This window comes from Saimiri boliviensis, chromosome 7, assembly GCF_048565385.1.
Source record: "Saimiri boliviensis isolate mSaiBol1 chromosome 7, mSaiBol1.pri, whole genome shotgun sequence".
Taxonomy (NCBI): Eukaryota; Metazoa; Chordata; class Mammalia; order Primates; family Cebidae; genus Saimiri; species Saimiri boliviensis.
The window spans coordinates 65,445,228-65,472,164 of record NC_133455.1 but is presented as its reverse complement, the minus strand read 5'-3'; the positions used below and the strand labels follow the sequence as shown (position 1 = coordinate 65,472,164).

General features: G+C 45.7%; 1 protein-coding gene across 1 annotated transcript in view; it reads left to right on the top strand.

Moving 5' to 3' along the window:
- FAM186A (family with sequence similarity 186 member A) overlaps positions 1 to 26,937 on the top strand; it is a 69,458-nt gene that overhangs the window by 24,961 nt on the left and 17,560 nt on the right. Inside the window, exons 2-10 of the mRNA XM_039472339.2 lie at positions 7,346 to 7,565; positions 9,757 to 9,927; positions 14,842 to 17,594; positions 18,120 to 18,371; positions 19,344 to 20,387; positions 20,604 to 20,747; positions 21,036 to 21,309; positions 21,448 to 21,820; positions 21,926 to 22,924. Of these exons, the coding sequence (XP_039328273.1) occupies positions 7,346 to 7,565; positions 9,757 to 9,927; positions 14,842 to 17,594; positions 18,120 to 18,371; positions 19,344 to 20,387; positions 20,604 to 20,747; positions 21,036 to 21,309; positions 21,448 to 21,820; positions 21,926 to 22,924 (6,230 nt within the window). The remainder of the gene's footprint in view (positions 1 to 7,345; positions 7,566 to 9,756; positions 9,928 to 14,841; positions 17,595 to 18,119; positions 18,372 to 19,343; positions 20,388 to 20,603; positions 20,748 to 21,035; positions 21,310 to 21,447; positions 21,821 to 21,925; positions 22,925 to 26,937) is intronic.

Below are 26,937 nucleotides of genomic sequence, written 5' to 3'. Positions count from 1 at the left end.
GATGAATTTTTCTATTGCTGAAAAAAAAGTGCCATTGGTATTTTGATAGAGATTGCATTAATTAGTAGATCATTTTGAGTAGTATTAACATCTTAACAATATTAAATACTCCAATCTATAAACATGTAATATCTCTCCAGTTGCTTATGTTTTCTTCAATTTCTCTCAGTAACATTCTGTAGTGAAAATGACAAGCATACAAGTCTTTTGCCTTCTTGGATAAGTTTATTCCTATATACCTTACTATTTTTAATTTTTTTTAATTTTTATTTATTTATTTATTTTTTTGAGACGGAGTTTCGCTCTTGTTACCCAGGCTGGAGTGCAATCCCAGGTTGGAGCGCGATCTCGGCTCACCGCAACCTCTGCCTCCTGGGTTCAGGAAATTCTCCTGCCTCAGCCTCCTGAGTAGCTGGGATTACAGGCACACGCCACCATGCCCAGCTAATTATTTGTATTTTTAGTAGAGACGGGGTTTCACCATGTTGACCAGGATGGTCTCGATCTCTTGACCTCATGATCCACCCGCCTCAGGCTCCCAAAGTGCTGGGATTACAGGCTTGAGCCACCGCGCCCGGCCTAATTTTTTTTAATTTTTGAGACAGAGTCTTGCTCTGTTGCCCAGGCTGAAGTGCAGTGGTGTGATCTTGGCTCACTGCAACCTCTACCTCCTGAGTTTAAGCAGTTCTCCTGCCTCAGCCTCCTGAATAGCTGGGATTCTAGGTGTCTGCCACCATGCCAGGCTAATTTTTGTATTTTTAGTAGAGATGGGATTTCACCATGTTAGCCAGGCTGATCACGATCCTGACCTCAAGTGATCTGCCTGTCTTGGCCTCCCAATATTATTATTATTATTTTTGAGACAGAGTCTCTGTCATCCAGGCTGGAGTGCAATGGTGTGATCTCAGCTCACTGTAACTCCTGCCTCCCAGGTTCAAGTGATTCTTCTGCCTCAGCCTCCAGAGTAGCTGGGATTACAGGCACCCACCATCATGCCTGGCTAATTTTTGTATTTTTGTAGAGATGAGTTTCACCATGTTGGCCAAGGTGGTCTTAAATTTCTGACCTCAGGTGATCCACCCACCTTGGCCTCCCAAAGTGCTGAGATTATAGGCTTGAGCCACTGCACCCAGCAATACTTAAATATATTATTATTTTTGATGCTATTATAAATGGCATTATTTTCTTAATTGCTTTCTCAGATTGCTCAGTGTTAGTGCATAGCAATGTGACTGATTTGTATATATTTTTTACCCTGCAAATTTGCTAAATTTATTCTAAGAGAGAAAGAGAGAGAGAGAGAGAGATAGAGAGATTGTGTGTGTGTGTGTGTGTGTGTGTGTGTGTGTGTGTGTGTGTGTTTGTGTGTGTACGTGTCTGTGTATGCAGGCGTAATCCTTAGGGTTTTCTACATATATAGAGTTTTCTTCATATATAGGGTTTCCACAATTTAAGATCATGTTATCTGTGAACAGAGATAATTTTAGTTTTTCCTTTCCAAATTGTGTGCCTTTTATTTCTTTTTCTTGCCTAATTCTGGTGTCTAGAACTTTCAGTAATAGGTTAGACAGATGGTGAAAGTGGGCATCCTTGACTTGTTCCTAATCTTGGAGGAAAAGCTTTCAGTCTTTCACTATTGAGTATATTACTATCTGTGGGCTTTTCATATGTGGCCTTTATTATGTTGAAGTTTTCTTCTATTTCTAGTTTCTTTTTTTTTTTTTGAGATGGAGTTTTGCTCTTGTTACCCAGGCTGGAGTGCAATGGCACGATCTCGGCTCACCGCAACCTCCGCCTCCTGGGTTCAGGAAATTCTCCTGCCTCAGCCTCCTGAGTAGCTGGGATTACAGGCACGCGCCACCATGCCCAGCTAATTATTTGTATTTTTAGTAGAGACGGGGTTTCACCATGTTGACCAGGATGGTCTCGATCTCTTGACCTCGTGATCCACCCGCCTCAGCCTCCCAAAGTGCTGGGATTACAGGCTTGAGCCACCGCGCCTGACCTCTAGTTTCTTTTGTGTGTATTTTTTGTTTGTGTTAAGACAGGGGCTCACTCTGTCGCCAAGGCTGGAGGGCAGTGGCACAATCATGGCTCACTGTAGCTTCGACCTCCTGGGTTCAAGCAATCCTCCTACCTCAGCCTCCTGACTAGCTGGAACTATAAGCACATGCTACCATACCTGGCTGATATTTTTTATTTTTTATTTATTTTATTTATTTATTTTTTTGAGACGGAGTTTTGCTCTTGTTACTCAGGCTGGAGTGCAATGGCGCCATCTCGGCTCACCGCAACCTCCGTCTCCTGGGTTCAGGAAATTCTCCTGCCTCAGCCTCCTGAGTAGCTGGGATTACAGGCACGCGCCACCACGCCCAGCTAGTTTTTTTTTTTTTTTTTTTTTTGTATTTTTAGTAGAGACGGGGTTTCACCATGTTGACCAGGATGGTCTCGATCTCTTGACCTCGTGATCCACCCGCCTCGGCCTCCCAAAGTGCTAGGATTACGGGCTTGAGCCACCGCGCCCGGCCGATATTTTTTATTTTTTGTAGAGACAGGGTTTCACCATGTTGCTCAGGCTGGTCTTGAACTTCTGGACTCAAGTGATCCTTCTGCCTTGGCCTCTCAAAGTGCTGGGATTACAGGCATGAACTACTGTGCCCAGGTTCTTGTGTATTTTTTATTATGAAAGTGTGTTACATTTTGTCAAATGCTTTTTCTGCATCAATTGAGATGACCACATGTGGTTTTTTCCTGTCATTCTGTTAATTTCGTGCATTGCATTGATTGATTTATATATATTTAACCATCCTTGGATTCTAGAAATAAATCTCACTTGATCATGGTGTATAATCCTTTGAATGTGCTGTTGAATGCTGTTCACTAGTATTTTGCTAAGGTTTTCTGTATCAATATTCATCAGGCATGTTTGTATTTAGTTTTCTTATTTTGTAGTGCTTTTGTCTGGCTTTGATATATGTTGGCCTCAAAAGATGAGTTGGGAAGTATTTTTTCCTCTTCACTTTTCTAGCAGACTTTATGAGGAGTTGGTAGCATTTTTTCTTTGATCACTGTGCTGTGTGTTAGCTTGTAATGTTATTTTTCATCACTTGGCCTAGCAAACTTTGCCTTGACTCTTCTGTGTTCCTGACTTAAGTTATTATTTGCTGTAAGAGCAAATACACGTAACATCAGAATACTTATTTTGTATGATGATTTGGTTGGCAAAATCCAAATCTTACTCTTATTATAAAGAATGCAGAGAGTTTGGTTTTTCTGAAGACAAAATGAAAGAATAAAAAAGTTGGAAGTGGTTCTTAACTGTCAGATATACTGTGCCTCTAAAAATATTTTTAACATTCCCTTTATTCCTCTAAAATGATATTCATAGATACACTACGTATACTTTGGTCAGGCGTGGTGGCTCATGCCTGTAATCCCAACATTTTGGGAGGCTGAGGTGGGTGGATCACCTGAGGTCAGGAGTTCAAGACCACCCTGACCAACAAGGTGAAAACCTGTCTCTATAAAAAACAAAACAAAACAAAACACTACCTATACTTAAAAAATATAAATGTGAGAATAAGTAAAAGTAAAGCAATTTATAATAACACGCATTTCAGTGTGTAAGTCATAGGTTGAACTTCCCTAGAAGTAGACAGAGGCTTGCATCTATATGTAGAATTAAAATAAATCTGGGCCAGGCATGGTGGCTCATGCCTGTAGTCCCAGCACTTTGGGAGGCTGAGGTGAGTGGATCACTTAGGGTCGGGAATTTGAGATAAGCCTGCCCAAAATGGTGAAATTCTGTCTCTACTAAAAATCCAAAAATTAGTCAGACGGTGGCAGAAGCCTGTAATCCCAGCTACTGGGGAGGCTGAGGCATGAGAATTTCAAGAAGCCGGAAGGCAGAGACTGCAGTGAGCCAAGATCATGCCACTGCTCTCCCGCCTAAATGACAGCAAGACTCCATCTCAAAATAAATAAATAAGAAAGATACAAATGGAGGCTGATACAAATTCAGCTTTATTGTACTGCACTAAATACTATTAACACTAATTTCTTGGAGAAATTTTAAAGAACTTTTTTTCTTGATTTATATATTATTTGTATTCCTGGAAATTGTAGTGTATCATTAAATTGGGCAAAAACCACTTTGGGCCGGGCACGGTGGCTCAAGCCTGTAATCCCAGCACTTTGGGAGGCCGAGGTGGGTGGATCATGAGGTCGAGAGATCGAGACCATCCTGGTCAACATGGTGAAACCCCGTCTCTACTAAAAATACAAAACATCAGCTGGGCATGGTGGTGCGTGCCCGTAATCCCAGCTACTCAGGAGGCTGAGGCAGGAGAACTGCTTGAACCCAGGAGGTGGAGGTTGCAGTGAGCTGAGATCGCGCCATTGCACTCCAGCCTGGGTAACAAGAGCGAAACTCTTTCTAAAAAAAAAAAAAAACACGTTGAATTAAAAAAAATTTTTTTTTTTTTGAGATGGGAGTTTCACTCTCGTTGCCCAGGCTGGAGTGCAATGGTGTTATCTTGACTCACTGCAACCTCTGCCTCCCGGGTTCAAGAGATTCTCCTGCCTCAGCCTCTTGAGTAGCTGGAATAGCAGGCATCCACCACCATGCCCAGCAAATTTTTTTGTGTGTTTTTACTAGAGACAGGGTTTCACCATGTTGGCCAGGCTGGTCTTGAACTCCCAACCTCAGGTGATCCACCCACCTTGGCCTCCAAAGTGCTTGGATTACAGGCGTGAGCCACCACACCTGGCCTGTTCATATTTTTAAAAAGAGTTTGGTTTTAGGCTTAGATACGTATAAATAGATTTTTTTTTTTAAACCTGTATCAATGCCCTATGAGACTTTGAAATTCACACAGGATTTGAGACAATTCTTCATTGTGGATACTGTCCACTGCACTGTAGGATGGACTAGCATTCTTAGTATCCTTTACTAAATGGCAGTATTCTACCCTCACAATTATTATGACAACCAAAAATGATTTCACAGATTTCCAAATGCCATATATAAGGTAGTAATTATCCATAAAAAATTTCTAGGTTAGAGTGATGAAGAAAAGAGATTTGCTGATAAGATTCTTTTTCTTCCCTACATACTCAATGTACTAAGCTGATTAAGTGATAAGCAAAGGAGACAATGAAAGAAAAGTATGTTTGGCAGGGCGGTAGCTCATGCCTGTAATCCCAGCACTTCGGTAGGCTGAGGTGGGCGGATCACCTGAGGTCAGGAGTTCGAGACCAGCCTGACCAATATGGTGAAACCCTATCTTTAAAAAATAAATAAATAAATAAAAAATAAAAGAAAAGTATGTTTGAGGAATATTCTGATAACTGCTTTCCACGTAAAAAAGCAAAAAAGAAGCAACTTGCATTTTTTTCTTTTCTCTTTTTTTAATTTTTTTGGGACAGAGTCTTGCTCTGTCACCCAGGCTCGAGTGCAGTGGTGCAATCTTGGCTCACTGCAACCTCTGCCTCCCGGGTTCAAGCAATTCTCCTGCTTCAGCCTCCCAAGTAGCTGGGATTACAGGTGCCTGACACCACACCAGGCTAATTTTTTTGTTGTTGTATTTTTAGTAGAGATAGGATTTCACCATGTTGGCCAGGCTGGTCTTGAACTCCTGACCTTGTGATCTGCCTGCCTTGGCCTCCCAAAGTGCTGATATTACAAGGTGAGCCACCGTGGTTTATTCGTTTGTCTGTTTTGTTAGTAGCTATAGCTTATAAAGCATATTCACAAATGTTATACACTTGACATCAACTATGAAATTAGTATCTCCATCTTTTTTTTTTTTTTTTGAGACAGAGTTTCACTCTTATTACCTAGGCTGGAGTGCAATGGCGCGATCTCGGCTCACCGCAACCTCCGCCTCCTGGGTTCAGGCAATTCTCCTGCCTCAGCCTCCTGAGTAGCTGGGATTACAGGCATGCACCACCATGCCCAGCTAATGTTTTGTATTTTTAGTAGAGACGGGGTTTCACCATGTTGACCAGGATGGTTTTGATCTGTTGACCTCGTGATCCACCCGCCTTGGCCTCCCAAAGTGCTGGGATTACAGGCTTGAGCCACCACGCCCGGCCTAGTATCTCCATCATTTTACAGAGCCTGCAGAGGGAGCTCAGAAATACTGTGATTCATTAAAAGTCATTTTAGGTCGGATGAGGTGGCTCATGCCTGTAATCCCAGCACTTTGGGAGGCAGAGGCAGGTGGATCACCTGAGGTGAGGAGTTCCAGACCAGCCTGGTCAACATGGTGAAACTCCATCTCTACTAAAAATATAAAAATTAGCCAGGTGTGGTGGCAGGCGCCTGTAATCTCAGCTACTCAGGAGGCTGAGGCAGGAGAATTGCTTGAACCCAGGAGGCAGAGGTTGCAGTAAGCCAATATAGCGCCATTGCACTCCAGCCTGGGGGACAAGAGCAAGACTTTGTCTCAAAAAAAAAAGTTAAAAAGTTATGATAGGCTGGGCGCAGTGGCTCATGCCTGTAATCCCAGCACTTTAGGAGGCCGAGGCGGGTGGATCACGAGGTCAAGAGATCGAGACCATCCTGGCTAACATGGCGAAACTCCGTCTCTAACAAAAAATACAAAAATTAGCTGGGCGTGGTGGCGTATGCCTGTAGTCCCAGCTACTTGGGAGACTGAAACAGGAGAATTGCTTGAACCCAGGAGGCGGAGATTGCAGTGAGCTGAGATTGTGCCACTGCACTCCAGCCTGGCGCCTCAAAACAGAGCAAGACTCTGTCTCAAAAAAAAAAAAAGGCCGGGCACGGTGGCTCAAGCCTGTAATCCCAGCACTTTGGGAGGCCGAGGCGGGTGGATCACGAGGTCAACAGATCAAAACCATTCTGGTCAACATGGTGAAACCCCATCTCTACTAAAAATACAAAACATTAGCTGGGCATGGTGGCGGGTGCCTGTAATCCCAGCTACTCGGGAGGCTGAGGCAGGAGAATTGCCTGAACCCAGGAGGCGGAGGTTGTGGTGAGCCGAGATCACGCAATTGCACTCCAGCCTGGGTAACAAGAGCAAAACTCCATCTTAAAAAAAAAAAAAAAAGTTATGATAATGAAAGACCTAGAGTTAAGATCCAGGTATGGGTTCAAACCCAATGCTCTTTCCATTATATCATAGCATTGCTAGGATGATGAAGGCAGAAAAAAGAATTTTTTTAATAGGAAAAATTTAAGACTCACAATAAAGCTAGAATTAGCAAGACTTTAATCAGATAACTTTAAATTAACTGTCACTGACATTCTGAGCAGAAAGGTGACCAAAGCTTCTTTTCAAACTGAAGATTAATACATTCCCCCTTCTTATTCTTACAGGACATTGATATGCAGCTGAGTGAAATAATGAACAATGTGCATCGAATAATGACTCGCTATAGTCTTGTTTTTAACTCGCCCTCTGAAAGGAATGTTGCCCTTGCAGAACATAAGAGAAAACAGAGAACTAGTTTTCTTGAGAAAATGGCTACTTACGCTAAGACTGCTGAAATTAAAGAAAAGACTCTTGTCAACATTCTGGTCTGGTTGGAAGAATGGAGTAAGTTTACAGAAGTAGTTCAGAGGAAAACCACAAAGTTAATGAAAAAGATAGAGAAGAGAATATAGAAGTAAATTTTGAAGGATTAATTAGACTAAAGAAGAAAAGACTAAGGAAGTTATTCAGAGAATAGTTATTCTCTCTTCCAGTAGGAATAAAATAGGAAAAATATAGGCTTATTCACTTAGTACTAGCTCTGCTGGCCTCCTTGCTTTTTTTAAAAGCATGCCAGCAGTGTCTTTATGCCTACTATTCCTTATCTGGAGCATCTTCCACCAGATGGACACATGGCTCATTCCCTGCTTAAATTCCACTTTAAAATGAGATGTTCTCTGACCATCCCCATTCTCTACCACTTGGCACTTTTCTTTACACTTTACCCTTTTTTTTGGTTGTTTGTTTAGATGAAGTCTCACTCTGTTGCCCAAGCTGGAGTGCAATGGCACAATCTTGGCTCAATGCAACCTCCACCTCCCGGGTTCAAGTGATTCTCCTGCCTCAGCCTCCCAAGTAGCTGGGACTACAGGCATGGGCCACCATGCCTGGCTAATTTTTTTGTATTTTTTAGTAGAGATGGGGTTTCACTATGTTGGCCAGGCTGGTTTTGAACTCCTGACCTCGTGATCCACCCACTTTGGCTTCCCAAAGTGCTGGGATTACAGGCGTGAGCCACCACACCTGGCATTTTTTTTTTTTTTTTTTTTGAGACAGGGTCTCACTGTGTCACCCAGACAGGAGTGCTGTGGTGCGATCTCGGCTCACTGTAACCCCTGCCTCCCAGGCTCAAGTGATTCTCCTGCCTCAGCCTCCCAAGTAGTTGGGGACTACAGGCGTGCACCACTACCACCCAGGTAACTTTTGTATTTTTAGTGGAGACAGGGTTGCACCATGTTGGCCAGGCTGGTCTTGAACTCCTGACCACAAATGATCCACCTGCCTCAGCCTCCCAAAGTGCTGGGATTACAGGCATGAGCTACTGCACCAGGCCTACCTTTATTTTTGTCTATAGCATTAGTATCTGACTTCCTATATAATTAACTTTTTCTCTCTCTCCTTTCACCAGAAGGTAAGCAGTATGAAGTCAGGGAACTTGTTTTACTTAATGTTGCATTCACAGCATCTACAATAGCACAAGTCAGAGTAGGCACTGGTGGAATGAAAGAAGGAATAAGTTAAGAATACCAAAAAGTGGAATTTTATTTTGTTGCTAGAAATTTCATGCAGCGAGGGTTATACATACTGGATAACGGCTGGGCATGGTGGCTCATACCTGTAATCCCACCATTTTGGAAGGCTGAGGCAGGTAGATCACCTGAGGTCAGGAGTTCGAGACCAGCCCGGCCAACACATGGTGAAACCCTGTCTCTACTAAAAATACAAAAATTAGCAAGGTGTGGTGGCATGCACCTGTGGACCCAGCTACTCGGGAGGCTGAGGCAGGAGAATCGCTTTAACCTGGGAGGTGGAGGTTGTATTAAGCTGAGATGGCACCACTACACTCCAGCCTGGGTAACAGAGCAAGACTTGTTCTCAAAAACAAAAACAAAAACAAAAAAATATAACGGATAACTTGCCAAACGAGTTAATTGGGGCTTAGATCTCCAATATTAAAACACACACACACATTTTAGGCACCAAACCAAACAGACACTTTTTAACCTGATTCATGTCTTCATGTCTAAGACTTACTGTTTAGCCTTCTAAGTCTCTTCCTTTTTATTTATTTCTTATTTATTTATTTATTTTTGAGACAGTCTCGCTCTGTCACCCAGGCTGGAGTGCAGTGGCTCAATCTCAGCTCACTGCAACCTCTACCTCCCAGGTTCAAACGATTTTCCTGCCTCAGCCTCCGAAGTAGCTGAGACTACAGGCACCTGCCACCACGCCCGGCTAATTTTTGTATTTTTAGTAGAGACGAGGCTTCACCATGTTGGTCAGGCTGGTCTCAAATTCCTGACCTCATGATCTGCCCGCCTTGGCCTCCCAAAGTGCTGGGATTACAGGTGTAAGCCACTGCACCCAGCCAGTTTCTTTCTTTTTAATTTCTTCATTGAGAAAAAGCTTCAGAAAGGCAATAAATGTGGGATACCTATATTGCCCAATACAACTATATTGAGTAGTTACCCAATATTATAAGCTTATATATATTTATTTTGCTGCACAAAAATGATTTTTTTTCTCTCTCTTCAAGATGCCATTTTGTCTGAGATGACTCTAATGGATGTTGATGAACACCACCACTGGATAGCACAAATGGAGATGTTACCAGAAACATTAAAAGCTATTGACAACAATGTCAAGATACTAAGCAGATTTAGCACATTTTTCCTCGACGAAAAGAAGAAACAAAAGAAAAAAATATGTAAGGGTGCTTTATGCTTTTGAAGATGGAGTTTGACTTTTTCATAAAGAAACAGCTTCTTTTTCTTTTCTTTTTTTTTTTTTTTATTTTGAGACAGTCTCACTCTATTACCCAGGCTGGAATGCAGTGGCCTGATCTCAGCTCACAGCAACCTCCGCCTCCAGGGCTCAAGTGATTCTCCTGCCTCAGCCTTCAGAGTAGCTGGAACTACAAATATGTATCACCACGCCAGGCTAATTTTTGTATTTTTAGTAGAGACAGGGTTTCACCGTATTGGCCAGGCTGGTCTCAATCTCCTGACCTCAAGTGATCCACATTGATTACAGGCGCAAGCCACCATGCCTGGCCAAAAAGACAGCTTTATTGAGATATAATTTGCATGCATGTGAAGTGTACAGTTATGTGATTTTCTGTATATTTACAGAGTTGTGCAATTATCACAATTTAATTTTATTTTTATTTTTTATTTTTATTTTTATTTTTTTTTGAGACAGAGTTTCGCTCTTGTTACCCAGGCTGGAGTGCAATGGCGCCATCTCGGCTCACCGCAACCTCCGCCTCCTGGGTTCAGGCAATTCTCCTGCCTCAGCCTCCTGTTTAATTTTATTTTTAATTTGTTTTTTAAATTTTGTATTTTTCCTGAGATGGAGTCTCACTCTGTCACCCACGCTGGAGTGTAGTGGCACAATTTCGGCCCACTGCCACCTCTGCCTCTTGAGTTCAAGCAATTCTCTTGCCTCAGCCTCTTGAGTAGCTGGGATTACGGGTGCCTGCCACCATGCCTGGCTAATTTTTTTGTATTTTTAGTAGAGACAGGGGTTTCGTCATGTTGGACAGGCTGGTTTCTAACAAGTGATCCGCCAACCTTGGCCTCGAAAAGTGCTAGGATTACAGGTGTGAGTTACTGCACCCGGCCAACAATCTACTTTGAGAACATTTCCATTATCCCAAAAAGATCCCTCATGCTAATTTGTAGTCAATCTCATACCCATCAGCAGAGCCAGACAGTCACTCATGTACTTTCTCTCCCACTACATTTGCTTTTTCTGGATATTTCACACAAACAGAATCATATTATATGTGGTATTTTCTGTTTGTTTTCTTTCAACTAGCACAATGTTTTTGAAATTCAGTTATGTTATAGGATATTTCGGTAATTTCTTTTCATTGCTAGTTTACACAGTTGTTTAGATATACCATATTTTGTTTACCCATTCACCAGTTGATACACATTTGAACTGTTTCCACTTCAAGGCTTTTATGAATAATGCCATTATTTACCCATTTTTTGGGTAGATAGCCAGGAGTGCCATTATTTACTCATTTATTTTGGGTAGATAGCTAGGAGTAGAATTGCTAGGACATATGGTAAGTTTATGTTTAATTTTTTTTTATTTTTTGAGACAGAGTCTAGCTCTGTCACCAGTCTGGAGTGCAGTGGCAGGATCTCGGCTCACTACAACCTCCGCTTCCCAGGTTCAAGCGATTCTCCTGCTCAGCCTCCAGAGTAGCTGGACTACAAGCACGTGCCACCATGCCTAGATAATTTTTTGTATTTTTTTTAGTAGAGATGGGGTTTCACCATATTGGCTAGGACGGTCTCGATCTCCTGACCTTATGATCCAACCACCTTGGCCTCCCACAGTGCTGGAATTATAGGCATAAGCCACCGCAGCCGGCCTATGTTTAACTTTTAAAGAAACTCTCAACTGTTTTCCAAAATGACTGTACCATTTTACATTCTCATCAGCAATGTATGCAGGTTCCAATTTCTCCATTTCCTCAACAACACTTGTTATTGTCTTTTTTTATTATGGCCACCCTAGTATATGTGAAGTTGTATCTCACTGTGGTTTCGGTTTGCATGCATTTCCTTTTCTTTCTTTTTTTATTTTTTGAGACAGAGTTTCACTCTTGTCGCACAGGCTGGAGTGCAATGGCACGATCTTGGCTCACTGCCACCTCTTCCTCCCGAGTTCAAGTGATTCTCCTGCCTCAACCTCCCAAGTAACTGGGATTACAGGAATGTACCACCACGCCCAGCTAATTTTGTATTTTTAGTAGAGAGGGGGTCTCTCTATGTTGGTCAGGCTGGTCTTGAACTCCTGACTTCAGGTGATACCCCTGCTTTGGCTTCCCAAAGAGTTGGGATTACAGGCGTGAGCCACCAGGTCTGGCCCCATTTGCATTTTTCTAGGCAAATGATGCTAAGCATGTTTCATGTGCTTATTAAGCCTTTCTATATATATATTTTTAGTGAAATATCTATTCAAACACTCACCCAATTTTTTGGTTTTTTTTTTTTTTTTTTTTTGAGACAGTTTTGCTCTTGTTGCCCAGGCTGGAGAGCAATGGCACGATCTCGGCTCACCACAACCTCTGCCTCCCGGGTTCAGGCAATTCTGCCTCCGCCTCCTGAGTAGCTGGGATTACAGGCATGTGCCACCATGCACGGCTAATTTTGTATTATTAGTAGAGATGGAGTTTCTCCATGTTGGTCAGGCTCTCCTCGAACTCCCGACCTCAGGTGATCTGCCTGCCTCAGCCTCCCAAAGTGTTGGGATTACAGGCGTGAGCCATCGCACCCGGCCTATTTGTCCATTTTTTAAATTGAGTTTTAACATTTCTTTATACCTTCTGGATATAGGTCTTTTTTTAAAAAATAGGGTCTTGCTCTGTTGTCTGAGCTGCAGTGCATTTGTGCAATAGTATCTCACTGCCACCTGGAATTCCTGGGCTCAGAGGATCCTCCTGCCTCAGCCTCCTGAGTCATTGGGACTACAGGTGTGTGCCACCACACCCAGCTTATTTGTGAAAACTTTTTGTAGAGACAGAGTCCCACCATGTTGCTCAGGCTGGCCTCAAACTCCTGAACTCAAATGATCCTCCTGCCTCAGCCTCCCAAAGTTCTGGGATTATAGGTGTGAGTCACCACACATGGCTGGATATAAGTCCTTTATCAGAAAAGTGATTTGCAAATATTTTCTCCCTTTCTATGACTTGTCTTCATTTTCTTAGTGGTGTTTTGAAGCCTAAGAGTGTTAGTTTGATGAAATCTAATCAATCAATTTATCAATTTTTTAAAATGAATCATGATTTTAGTATTGTACTAAGAACTCATATCACTCAGGGTTCAATAAGAGAGGCAGAATTAGTGTAACATTATATATAATTTTTTTGCAATTGGGAAACATACTTTGTATGATTTCTTTTCATTTATTTATTTATTTATTTATTTTTGAGACAGTCTCACTCTGTCACCCAGGCTGGAGTGTAGTGGCATGATCTTGGCTCACTGCAACCTCTGCCTCCTGGGTTCAAGTGATTCTCCTGCCTCAGCTGACAACGCCACTGGGCATGGGTTTTTCCAGGCTTTGTGCCAAGTCAAATCATCCCCATAGACAGTAGAGTTGTCAATCCTTACAGCCTGTCTCACTCTGGTAGAAGTTCCCGGCCATGGATCTAGGGGTTTGAGGATGGACGCAACTCCAATTTAGCACATTTTCACTGTTTGTTACTAAGGTTCTGTAGTTTTTTGTGAATAAATGCTTCTCAGTGTGTTGCCTTTGGTCAATTTTCAAAGTCCTAAAATTGTTGTTTTGATAGTTTTGCCCTGTTTTATCTTTGCTTTTGGGAAAAAATATTGTTGATTTTTTTCACTCAGCCATTCTGCAAATCTTTTCAAATGTGAGTCTTTTTTTTTTTTTTTTTTTTTTTTTTTTTTTTTTTTTTTGAGATGGAGTCTCACTCTGTCACCTAGGCTGGAGTGCAGTGGCGTGATCTAGGCTCACCGCAACCTCTGCTTCTCGGGTTTAACCTGTTCTCCTGTCTCAGCCTCCCAAGTACCTAGGACTACAGGCTCATGCCACCACACCCAGCTAATTTTTGTATTTTTAGTAAAGACAGGGTTTCACCATGTTGACCAGCCTGATCTTGAACTACTGACCTCAAGTGATCCACCTGCCTCAGCCTCCCAAAGTGCTGGGATTACAGGCGTGAGCCACCATGCCCGGCCAAATGTGTCTTTTATCTGTCAATTTATGACACTTTTGAGAGAACTAAGGTTAGCTTTGATTCTGAAAAAAAGAGAGAGACAGGAATCTGAGAAAGAAAATGGAAAGTATTAGCACAACCAAAGCCAGAGCAAAGTTTTGTCTTACTTTTTTTTTTTTTTGAGATGGAGTCTCTCTTTCTCATCCAGGCTTGAGTGCAGTGGCGTGATCTTGGTTCACTGCAACCTCTGCCTCCTGGGTTCAAGCAATTCTGCCTCAGCCTCTTGCGCAGCTGGGATTATAGGCGCGCACCATCACACATGGCTAATTTTTGTATTTTTAGTAGAGATGGGGTTTCACCATGTTGGCTAGGCTGGTCTTGAACTCTTGACCTTAAGTGATCTGCCTGCCTTGGCCTCCAAAAGTGCTGGGATTACAGGCGTGAGCCACCAAGCCTGGCCTTGTCTTACATTATATCTAACCCCAAACTTGTAACTAAAATTAAGTTGAGGTCACAGCTGAGTTCATGTCCTAAACTCTGGAAGCAGAAGTGTTAGGTGGTTGGCAGGTCCTGTGGCTTGCACCTGTAACACCAGCAACTCAGAGAGGCAGGGAGGCTGAGGCAGGAGGATTGCTTGAGCCCAAGTTGAGGCTGTAGTGATCATGCCACTGCACTCCAGCCTGGGAAACAGGGAGATCCCTCTCAACAAAAAAGAAAGAAAAAGTTCTAGGTGATTATGTGAAAAGAGTCATTCTTTTAAAAATAATACTGTTTACTTTAGAGCTAAAGTTTTCAGATTAATCTTTATCTTATAGTTAATTAGTTATAGTTAACCTATGCTAAATTACTTAGGTTTAAACATAGATAAACACAATGCAAAAGAAAAAGTGCAATTTCACAGTTTTATGTTTTTTTCTTCAGTATATAGAGGTACTTTGTGGAAATCTTGGAAAGAAAGAGTTATGAAACGACCTACAACAGCCCATGCTTTAAGATCAGATCAGATGATTAGTGATCCATTTGCAACAAATACAAAGGTTTCAGAAATCCAAGGTATGCTACAGGAACTCATAGCCACCACAATGTTCAGTACATTGGAAAACAATGCTATTAAATATATATCATCAACAATAGCAAACCTTTCTAAAGCTTTGAGTGCGCTAAGTGATGAATTAAAAGGTACTAACTTCCAAAGTTCCACTATATATGAACGTGAAACAAGTGAAGCCGGAAAGGAGCTCTCTCTGAAGATAATACAAGATCTCAGCAACGAAAATGAAATGCTTCAGCAGAAACTTCATGATGCAGAAGAAAAATGTGAACAACTTCTTCGATCCAAAATTGTTACAGAACAGGTGTATAAAACATTGTCTGCATCATCAACTGTGAAAGTGTTACCTGGATCTTCTCTGCAGTCATCCAGGGCCATTATCAAAGCTGGTGATATTGAGGACAATATGGACAATATTTTAGACAAGGAACTTGAAAATATTGTAGATGAAGTCCAAAGAAAAGGGACCAAGGGCTCTGGGATAAAATGGGACTCCACCATTTCATATACAGCCCAAGCTGAAACAACTCCAGATTTAACTGAACAGCCACAGCAGCCTGTGGCTTCCGAAGATATTTCTGAAGATGGCACTAAAGATTACATACCACTGAAGAAAGGTAAGGAGTATCAAGCATGGAAAAAAAAGCATACAAAAGGCACACATGTAGATGAGACCTCTGAACCAAATCTGAGTGATAATAAAGGTGGACAGAAAGTCTCAGAGGCCAAACCTAGTCACTACTATGAGCTACTGGAAAAGAAAAGAAAAAAGAAATCCTTTTCTGAAGTCAAATCAAACTCACCCACTGAAGCAAAAGGCCAACATCTCTTTTTCACTGAAACAAAGAGCCAAGGTGGCAGAAGTAGAACAAGTATTATGTTGGAGCAATTTAGGAAGGTCAAACGTGAGTCCCCATTTGACAGAAGACCAACTGCACCAGAGATTAAAGTGGAACCCACCACTGAGGCACTGCACAAAGAAAGCAAAGGTGAAATCAGAAGCCTAGTGGAGCCACTCAGTACAATCCAATCTGATTATACTGATGAGCCATCGAAAGAAAAAATAAAAGGAAAAAAACACCATATCTCTTTAGGAACCACTACAAGCAAGGAAGAAAAAACTGAAGAGAAGGAAGTGTTAACCAAACAAGTCAAATCTCATCAACTTGTTAAATCACTCTCAAGGGTAGCTAAAGAGATTTCAGAATCTACCAGAGTTCTAGAAAGTCCAGATGGCAAAAGTGAACAGAGTAACTTAGAAGAATTTCAGAATGCCATAATGGCTTTCCTAAAAGAGAAAATTGATAACATCGGAAAGCCTTTTGACAAAAAGACTCTTCTGAAGGAAGAGGAGTTATTAAAAAGAGCAGAAGCTGAAAAATTAGGAATCATAAAGGCAAAAATGGAGGAATATTTCCAAAAAGTGGCTGAAACTGTGACTAAAATCTTGAGAAAATACAAAGATAAAAAAAAGGAAGAACAAGTTGGGAAACCTAAAAAACAAAAAAAGGTAGTCTCATTTATGCCAGGATTGCATTTTCAGAAGTCTGAAAGCAGTACCTTTCTCTCACATGAGAGCACGGATCCAGTAATTAACAATTTAATACAAATGATCTTGGCTGAAATTGAAAGTGAAAGAGATGTTTCAACAGTCTCAACAGTACAGAAAGACCACAAGGAGAGGGAAGAACAAAGGCAGGAGCAATATTTGCAAGAGGAAGAACAAATGTCTGGCATGAGTCTCAAACAGCAGTTGCTGGAAGAAGGAAATCTCTTAAAGGAGCACTATAAGAGGATAAGTGAGAATTGGGAAGAGAAAAAGGCATATCACCAGATGAAGGAGGGAAAGCAAGAACAACAGAGACAGAAACAGTGGCAGGAAGAAGAGATATGGAAGATAGAGCAAAAACAGAGGACTCCAAAGCAGACTGAGCAAGAGGAGGAAGAAGAGCTTCCAGAGTCAAGCCTGCAGCGGCTGGAAGAAGGGATACAAAAAATGAAGGCACAAGGGTTGCTCTTGGAAAAGGAGAATGGACAGATGAGGCAGATTCAGAAGGAAGTGAAACATCTGGAGCCAATCATAAAACAGGAGAAACAGAAGAAAAAGCAGAAGCCACAGAGAGGGCTAGAGGACCTTGAAAGGCAAAGGCAGACCGAAACAAAGGATCGGATGCAGACGAAGAAGACAAAACCTAAAGAGCTAGAAAAAATGGTCATCCAAACTCCAATGACATTATCTCCCAGGTGGAAGAGCGCAGTGAAAGAAGTACAGCAGTCATATCAAGGAGAAGAGTTTCACAGGACTCTGAAGACATTAGAAAATCTTCCTGATGAAAAGAAGCCCGTACTAGTCACACCTCCCTCCCCACAATCCTCCCCACCTGGAGCTCTTCCTATTTCTGGACAGCCTCTCAGTAAACACATTCATCTCACACCTCAGCAGGCCCAGCAAGTGGGGATCACCCTCACCCCTCAGCAGGCCCAGGAACTAGGGATCCCTCTTACCCCTCAGCAGGCCCAGGCCCTGGGAATCCCTCTCACCCCTCAGCAGGCTCAGGCTCAGAAAATCACTCTCACCCCTCAGCAGGCCCAGGCCCTGGGGATTCCTCTCACCCCTCAGCAGGTCCAGGAATTGGGGCTCACTCTCACCCCTCAGCAGGCCCAGGAATTGGGGATCATTCTCACCTCTCAGCAGGCTCAGGCCCTGGGGATCCCTGTCACCTCTCAGCAGGCCCAGGATCAAGGGATCACTCTCACCTCTCAACAGCCTCAGGAACTGGGGATCCCTCTCATCCCTCAGCAGGCCCAGGCTCAGGGGATCACTCTCACCCCTCAGCAGGCCCAGGCCCTGGGGATCCCTCTCACCCCTCAGCAGGCCCAGGCTCAAGGGATCACTCTCACCTCTCAACAAGCTCAGGAACTGGGGATCACTCTCACTCCTCAGCAGACCCAGGCCCTGGGAATCCCTCTCACCCCTCGGCAGATACCTCTCACCCCTCAGCAGGCTCAGGAACTGGGGATACCTCTCACTCCTCAGCAGGCTCAGGATGAGAGGATCACTCTTACCCCTCAGCAGGCCCAAGCCCTGGGGATCACTCTCACCCCTCAGCAGGCCCAGGCCCTGGGGATCACTCTCACCCCTCAGCAGGCCCAGGCCCTGGGGATCACTCTCACCCCTCAGCAGGCCCAGGCTCAGAGGATCCCTCTGACTCCTCAGCAGGCCCAGGCCCTGGGGATCCCTCTAACCCCTCAGCAAGCTCAGGCCCTGGGGATCCCTCTCACCCCTCAGCAGGCCCAGGCCCTGGGGATCCCTCTCACCCCTCAGCAGGCCCAGGCCCTGGGGATCCCTATCACCCCTCAGCAGGCCCAGGCCCTGGGGATCCCTCTCACCCCTCAGCAGGCCCAGGCTCAGGGGATCACTCTCACCCCTCAGCAGGCCCAGGAACTGGAGATCCCTCTCACCCCTCAGCAGGCCCAGGAACTGGGGATCCCTCTCACCCCTCAGCAGGCCCAGACCCTGGAGATCCCTCTCACCTCTCAGCAGGCTCAGGCTCAGGGGATCCCTCTCACCCCTCAGAAGGCTCAGGCCCTGGGGATCCCTCTCACCCCTCAGCAGGCTCAGGCTCAAGGGATCACTCTCACCCCTCAACAGGCTCAGGAACTGGGGTTCACTCTCACCCCTCAGCAGACCCAGGCCCTGGGGATCACTCTCACACCTCAGCAGGCCCAGGCCCTGGGGATCTCTCTCACCCCTCAGCAGGCCCAGGAACTGGGGATCCCTCTCACCCCTCAGCAGGCCCAGGAACTGGGGATCACTCTCACCCCTCAGCAGGCCCAGGCTCAGAAGATCACTCTCACCCCTCAGCAGGCCCAGGCCCTGGGGATCCCTCTCAGCCCTCAGCAGGCCCAGGCTCACGGGATCACTCTAACCCCTCAACAGGCCCAGGAACTGGGGATCACTCTCACCCCTCAGCAGGCCCAGGCTCAGGGGATCACTCTCACCCCTCAGCAGGCCCAGGCCCTGGGGATCCCTCTCACTCCTCAGCAGGCCCAGGCTCAGGGGATCCCTCTCACCCCTCAGCAGGCCCAGAAACTGGGGATCCCTCTTACCCCTCAGCTGGCCCAGGCCCTGGGGATCCCTCTCAGCCCTCAGCAGGCCCAGGCTCACGGGATCACTCTCACCTCTCAACAGGCCCAGGAACTGGGGATCACTCTCACCCCTCAGCAGGCCCAGGCTCAGGGGATCACTCTCACCCCTCAGCAGGCCCAGGCCCTGGGGATCCCTCTCACTCCTCAGCAGGCCCAGGCTCAGGGGATCCCTCTCACCCCTCAGCAGGCCCAGGCCCTGGGAATCCCTCTCATCCCTCAGCAGGCCCAGGCTCAGGGGATCACTCTCACCCCTCAGCAGGCCCAGGCCCTGGGGATCCCTCTCACCCCTCAACAGGCCCAGGCTCAGGGGATCACTCTCACCCCTCAGCAGGCCCAGGAACTGGGGATCCCTCTCACCCCTCAGCAGGCCCAGGAACTGGGGATCCCTCTCACCCCTCAGCAGGCCCAGGAACTGGGGATCCCTCTTACCCCTCAGCTGGCCCAGGCCCTGGGGATCCCTCTCAGCCCTCAGCAGGCCCAGGCTCACGGGATCACTCTCACCCCTCAACAGGCCCAGGAACTGGGGATCACTCTCACCCCTCAGCAGGCCCAGGCTCAGGGGATCACTCTCACCCCTCAGCAGGCCCAGGCCCTGGGGATCCCTCTCACTCCTCAGCAGGCCCAGGCTCAGGGGATCCCTCTCACCCCTCAGCAGGCCCAGGCCCTGGGAATCCCTCTCATCCCTCAGCAGGCCCAGGCTCAGGGGATCACTCTCACCCCTCAGCAGGCCCAGGCCCTGGGGATCCCTCTCACCCCTCAGCAGGCCCAGGCTCAGGGGATCACTCTCACCCCTCAGCAGGCCCAGGAACTGGGGATCCCTCTCACCCCTCAGCAGGCCCAGGCTCACGGGATCACTCTCACCCCTCAACAGGCCCAGGAACTGGGGATCACTCTCACCCCTCAGCAGGCCCAGGCTCAGGGGATCACTCTCACCCCTCAGCAGGCCCAGGCCCTGGGGATCCCTCTCACTCCTCAGCAGGCCCAGGCTCAGGGGATCCCTCTGACTCCTCAGCAGGCCCAGGCCCTGGGGATCCCTCTCATCCCTCAGCAGGCCCAGGCTCAGGGGATCACTCTCACCCCTCAGCAGGCCCAGGAACTGGGGATCCCTCTCACCCCTCAGCAGGCCCAGGAACTGGGGATCCCTCTCACCCCTCAGCAGGCCCAGGAACTGGGGATCCCTCTCACCCCTCAGCAGGCCCAGGAACTGGGGATCCCTCTCACCCCTCAGCAGGCCCAGGAACTGGGGATCACTCTCACCCCTCAGCAGGCCCAGGCTCAGAAGATCACTCTCACCCCTCAGCAGGCCCAGGCTCAGGGGATCACTCTCACCCCTCAACAGGCCCAGGAACTGGGGATCACTCTCACCCCTCAGCAGACCCAGGCTCAGGGGATCCCTCTCACCCCTCAGCAGGCCCAGGCCCTGGGGATCCCTTTCACCCCTCAGCAGGCCCAGGCTCAGGGGATCCCTCTCACCCCTCAGCAGGCCCAGGCCCTGGGGATCCCTCTCACCCCTCAGCAGGCCCAGGAATTGGGGATCCCTCTCACCCCTCAGCAGGCCCAGGAATTGGGGATCCCTCTCACCCCTCAGCAGGCCCAGGCCCTGGGGATCCCTCTCACCCCTCAGCAGGCCCAGGAACTGGGGATCCCTCTTACCCTTCAGCAGGCCCAGGAACTGGGGATCCCTCTCACCCCTCAGCAGGCCGAGGCTCAGGGGATCACTCTCACCCCTCAGCAGGCCCAGGAGCTAGGGATCCCTCTCACCTCTCAGCAGGCCCAGGCTCAGAAGATCACTCTCACCCCTCAACAGGCCCAGGCCCTGGGGATCTCTCTCACCCCTCAGCAGGCCCAGCAATTGGGGATCCCTCTCACCCCTCAGCAGGCTCAGGAACTGAGGATCACTATCACCCCTCAGCAGGCTCAGGAACTGGGGATCACTCTCACCCCTCAGCAGGCACAGGCTCAGGGGATCACTCTCACCCCTCAGCAGGCCCAGGCACTGGGAGTCCCCATCACCTCAGCAAATGCCTGGGTGTCAGCTGTCACCTTTACCCCTGTGAAAACCCAGGCTTTGGAGTCTCCTATCAACTTAGAACAGGCTCAAGAACAGTCATTGAAATTAGGGGTTCCTCTGACCTTAGATAAAGCCCATACCTTGGAATCACTCCTTACCCTTAACCAAGTCCAACCTTTGGGCTTCCCCTTCACCCCAGGACAGGTCCAGCCTGTGCGTATTACTCTCATGTCTGAGCATGATCCTAAACCAAGAGCTTCTGTCACACCAAGAGTGCCTCACATTCCTAAGCAGCAGGCCATATTGGCTACTCCTACCCATAGACCATTTCAGGAATTGAAGGCTTCTCTCCCCACTGGGCAATCCATCATATCAAGATTATCTCCAAGCCTGAAGCTGTCTCTGGCATCATCTGTTCCTACTGCTAAGAAGTCCTCTATATTTGGGGTCTCTTCTACTCCTTTGCAGATGTCAAGGCTTCCTCTCAATCAAGGCACCTTTGCCCCTGGGAAACCCCTAGAAATGGGGGTTCTACCTGAGGCTGGGATACTTGGGTCACCACAGACTCTTCATTCCTCTGGACAGACCCTGGTATACAGAGGTCAATCCACTTCTGGGCAGTTACCAGCACCACAGGCCCTTCCCACTCCTGGGCAGCTCCCAATATCTGGGGCCCCTCCCACTCCAGGGCAGCCCTTTGAACAGGAGGCCCTTGGCTCTAGAGAGCTTTTCATAACTGGGGCCTCTCTGACTCCTCTACCACCTCAAATGTCAAAAGCCCCTCTTGCCCCCAGACAGCAACTTATAGCTGCAGTCCCACCTGCTTCTGGACAGATTCCCAGTCTCTGGGCTCCTCTCCTTCCTGGGCAGCCCTTAGTTCCTGGAGCCTCTTCCATCCATGGGGACCGCCTGCAATCTGGATCCTTAACCTTCTCTGAGCAGCTCCAGGAATTCCAGCCTCCTGCCACTGCTGAGCAATCTCCCTATCTGCAGGCTCCTTCCACTCTTGGGCAGCATTTGGCACCATGGACCCTTCCTGGGCAAGCTTCTTCATTATGGATCCCTCCCACCCCTAGACATCCTCCCACACTCTGGCCATCCCCAACACCTGGAAAGCCCCAGAGAGTTTGGTCCCCGTCTTTTGCTAAGAAGAGACTGGCATTTATTTCTTCTCTGAAATCTAAATCAGCACTGATCCATCCTAGTGCTCCAGATTTCAAGGTATCTCAAGTTCCCTTCACCACTAAGAAGTTCCAAATGTCAGAGGTCTCTGATACTTCTGAAGAAACTCAGATACTTCAAGATCCGTTTGCTATAGAATCATTTAGAACATTTCAGTCCCATCTCACCAAATACAGGACACCAGGATCTCAAACCCCTTACACTAACGAAGGGGCCCTTCCCACTCTCATGAAGCCTACAATATCACTATCTTCTCTTACTACTCTACTCAAAACATCACAGATTTCACCTCCTGAATGGTACCAGAAATCCCGATTCCCTCCTATAGATAAGCCCTGGATACTGAGTTCAGTTTCAGGTACCAAGAAACCCAAGATAATGGTGCCTCCTTCCTCTCCTAAAGAACTTGAAGAGAAGAGGTATTTTGTTGATGTGGAGGCTCAGAAGAAGAACCTGATATTATTAAATCAGGCTATAAAAACTTGTGGATTCCCTTCACAGCTACATACAACAGCTAGGACTCTCATAATTGAGATACTTCATATGGACACAGTTCATTTGGGATACCTATTTCACAAGTACATTGCCTATAGGCTGATCCAGTATGCCAGGTAGATCTAATTATTATATGTCTAGTTTTCTGGTTTAGTTCTGATTTCAAATATTCTCCGTCATTGCCCTAGAAGTATACTCATGTTTGTCATATGTTCTAAAAGACTATCTTATATAAGGTCTATGGGATGGAAGCCTGTTTAAGATAGCAAAAGATCTATTTTTTAGAAAATAAGAAATGACATATAACATAATCCATTTCATTCATATATATCTCCAGCAGAGATGCCAAGTGTATTTTGTGGATCATGGTTAGTCTCCAAAATATCAACTTCAAAAATTTAGAGATGCTTTCCAGTTATTCTGAATTTCTTTTTTTCTTTCTTTCTTTCTTTTCTTTTTTTTTTTTTTTGTTTTGAGACAGAGTCTTGTCACCCAGGCTAGAATACAATGGCATGATCTTGGCTCACTGCAACCTCTGCCTCCCAGGTTCAAGCGATTCCCCTGCCTCAGTTTCCAGAGTAGCTGGGATTACAGGTACAGGCCACCATGGCTGGCTAATTTTTGTAACTTTAGTAGAGATAGGGTTTCACCATGTTGGTCAGGCTGGTCTCAAACTCCTGACCTCGTGATCCACCCACCTTGACCTCCCAAAATGCTGGGATTACAGGCATGAGCCATCGCGCCCGGCTGTGAATTTCTTTCATTATTTTTGGTTCACCAGAAATACATGATTTTCAAAATGGAAGATGGCATAACAAAGAATGAGACCAGCCATGGTGGCTCATGCCTATAATTCCAGCATTTTGGGAGGCTGAGGCAGGTGGATCACTTGAGGCCAGGAGTTCAAGAACAGTCTGGCCAAGATGGTGAAACCCTGTCTCTGCAAAAAAATACAAAAATTACCCAGGCATGATCCCAGGATTACTTGGGAGGCTAGGGCAGGAGAATCTCTTAAACCTTGGATGTGGAGGTGCACCCCTGCCCTCCAGCCTGGGTTTGGGAGTCAGACTGTCTCAAAACAAACAAAAAGAATAAGAACCTGCCATTTGCAACATCATGGACAAAACTGAGGTCATTATGTTAAGTGAAATAAGCCAGGCACAGAAAGACAAACTTCACATGTTCTCACTTATTTGTGGGAGCTAAAAATTAAAATGATTGAACTCATGGACATAGAGAGTAGAAGGACAGGATGGGTGCCGTGACTCACGCCTGTATTCCCAGCACTTTGGAAGGCTGAGGAAGGAGGATCACTTGAGCCCAGGAGTGTGAGACCAGCCTGGACAACAAAGTGAGACCCTGTCTCTACAAAAAATACCAAAAAAATAGCTGGGCGTGATGGTGCATGCCTGTAGTACCAGCTATTCAGGAAGATGAGCTTGGTGGATCATTCAAACCCCAGGAGGTCGAGGCTGTAGTAAGCCATGATCACACCGCTACACTCCAGCCTGGGTGACAGAGAGAGACCCAGTCTCAGAAGAAAAAAAAAGAGAGAGAGAAGGATAGTTACCAGAGACCAGAAAGGGTAGTGGGGGTGGGGGAAAAATAGGGATGGTTAATGGGTACAAAAAAATAGAGTGAATAAGAGCTAGCATTTGAAAGCACAACAAGGTGATTATAGTCAATAATGTAATTGTACATTAAAAAATATCTAAAAAGGTATAATTGGATCGTTCGTAACATAAAGGTTAAATGCTTGAGGCAATGGATACCCCATTTACCCTGATGTGATTATTATACATTGCATGCCTGTATCAAAATATCTCCTATATCTCCAAAATATGTACCCCTACTATATGCCCCCCCAAAATATTTTTTAATGAAAAAAAAAAAAAAAAAAAAAGGCCAGGTGAGGTGGATCATGCCTATAATCCCAGTACTTTGAGAGGCTGAGGCAGGCGGATCATGAGGTCAAGAGTTCGAGACCAGCTGGCTAACAAGGTGAAACCCCGTGTCTTCTAAAAATACAAAAGTTAGCCGGGCTTGGTGGTGGGCACCTGTAATCCCAGCTACTCAGGAGGCTCATTGAGGCAGGAGAATTGCTTGAACCCAGGAAGCGGAGGCTGCAGTGAGCTGAGATGGAGCCACTACACTTCAACCTAGGTGACAGAGCATTCTCTGTCTCAGAAAAAAAGGAAAAAAAGAAAAGAAAAAAATGAAAGTAAATACAGGCAGTGGGTGGTGGCTCACGCCTATAATCCCAGCACTTTGGGAAGCCAAGGTGGGTGAATCGCTTGAGGTCAGAAGTTCCAGACCACCCAGGCCAACATGGTGAAACCCCATCTCTATTTTTAAAAATATAAAATATTACCCAGGCATGGTACAAAAAATCACCCAGGCATGGTGAAGCATACCTGTATTCCTAGCTATTTAGGAGGCTGAGGCAGAAGAATTGCTTGAACCCAGAAGGCAGAGGTTGCAGTGAGGCAAGACTGTGCCTTTGTTTCAAAAAAAAAAAAAAGAAGTAAATACAAAGGGAGATGGCAGATTATGTAGGAGGTGTTTCCACAGCAAATTTGCTGTTGGGGTGACCTGGAGGTAGCAGGCCCTGGTCCTGATTTTTAAAAGTTGCAAATATCAGAAATGGTTTAGGGCAGGTGACAATTTTCCTGCCATTCTTAATATTTGCATTTGAGGTTACCAACCTATTATTTTGGGGATTTTTTTTTTTTTATGGAGTCTCCCTCTTTCGCCCAGCATAGAGTGCAGTGGCATGATCTTGGCTCACTGCAACTTTCACCTCCCAAGTTCAAGCGATTCTCCTGGCTTCAGCTTCCTGAGTAGCTGGGATTACAGATGTGTGCCACTACATCCAGCTAATTTGTGTATTTTTAGTAGAGATGGAGTCTCACCATGTTGGCCAGGCTGGTCTTGAGCTACTGACATCAGGTGATCCACCCGCCTTAGCCTCCCAAAGTACTGGGATTACAGGTGGGAGCCACCGTGCCTGGCTGTTATTTTCTATTGACCTGCCTATTGATAAGTCACTTCCATTCTGTTATTTTAGTTTTATTTTTATGATGCTGAGTCTTTGAGGTCATTGTTGGTGCTGTTTGCCAGCATTTGTCAATGAGATGTGAGCAGAATTGATATGTTATTTCTGTGCTGAGCTTGTCAACTGGTTTGATGACCTACAGAGTTTACTTTTCCTCTGGCATAATAACCCACAATGTTCAAGGTGATGGCTGTTCCTTTAGACATGTCCCTGAGAGAACACAGTGAAGTTCACTTCCTGCCAAGCCATGATGGATTCATAGTATGAGCAACAAGTAATCTTTTTGTTGTTTTAAGCCACCAAGGCTCATGAGTTTTGCTAAAACAGTAAAACCTAGCTTATCTTCACGAATATAGTCTTCCTATCCAAGAATATGGTATACCTTTTTTTTTTTTTTTTTTTTTTGATACAGAGTTTCACTTTGTCACCCAGGCCAAGTATACATTTCTTTTTTTTTTGTTCAGGTTTATGTGTGTGTGTATGTGTGTGTGTGTGTGTGTGTGTGTTGCACAAAATTTTTTATATGTTTAAACAAATGTATACAACAGATACAGGTCCAGGCATGGTGGCTCATGCCTGTAATCCTAGCACTTTAGGAGGCTGAAGTGGGCGGATCACCTGAGGTCAGGAATTCGAGACCAACCTGGTCAACATGGTGAAACCCTGTCTCTACTAAAACTACAATTATTAGGTGGGCATGGTGGCAGCTGCCTATAATCCCAGATACTCAGGTAGCGGAGGCAGGAGAATCACTTAAACCCAGGAGGTAGACGTTTCAATCTCAGTGAGCTGAGATTGCGCCACCACTGCACTCCATCCTGTATGACAGAGCAAGACTCGGTCTCAAAAAAAGAAAAAAAAAGAGCATCTTAAAGTTTTCATCTAGCTCTTGCATATTCTAAGTGTTTCTTTTATTTTTGTTGTTAGTGCTATGGTAAATGGAGACTCAATATTGTATGCAACCATCTTGCTGTATTAAAGCATGTGAACCTTTTGTTCATTTTCTTTCTTCTTTCTTTCTCTCTCTCTCCTCCCCTCCCCGCTCTCTCTTTTTTGCTTTTGCAGGGTCTGGCT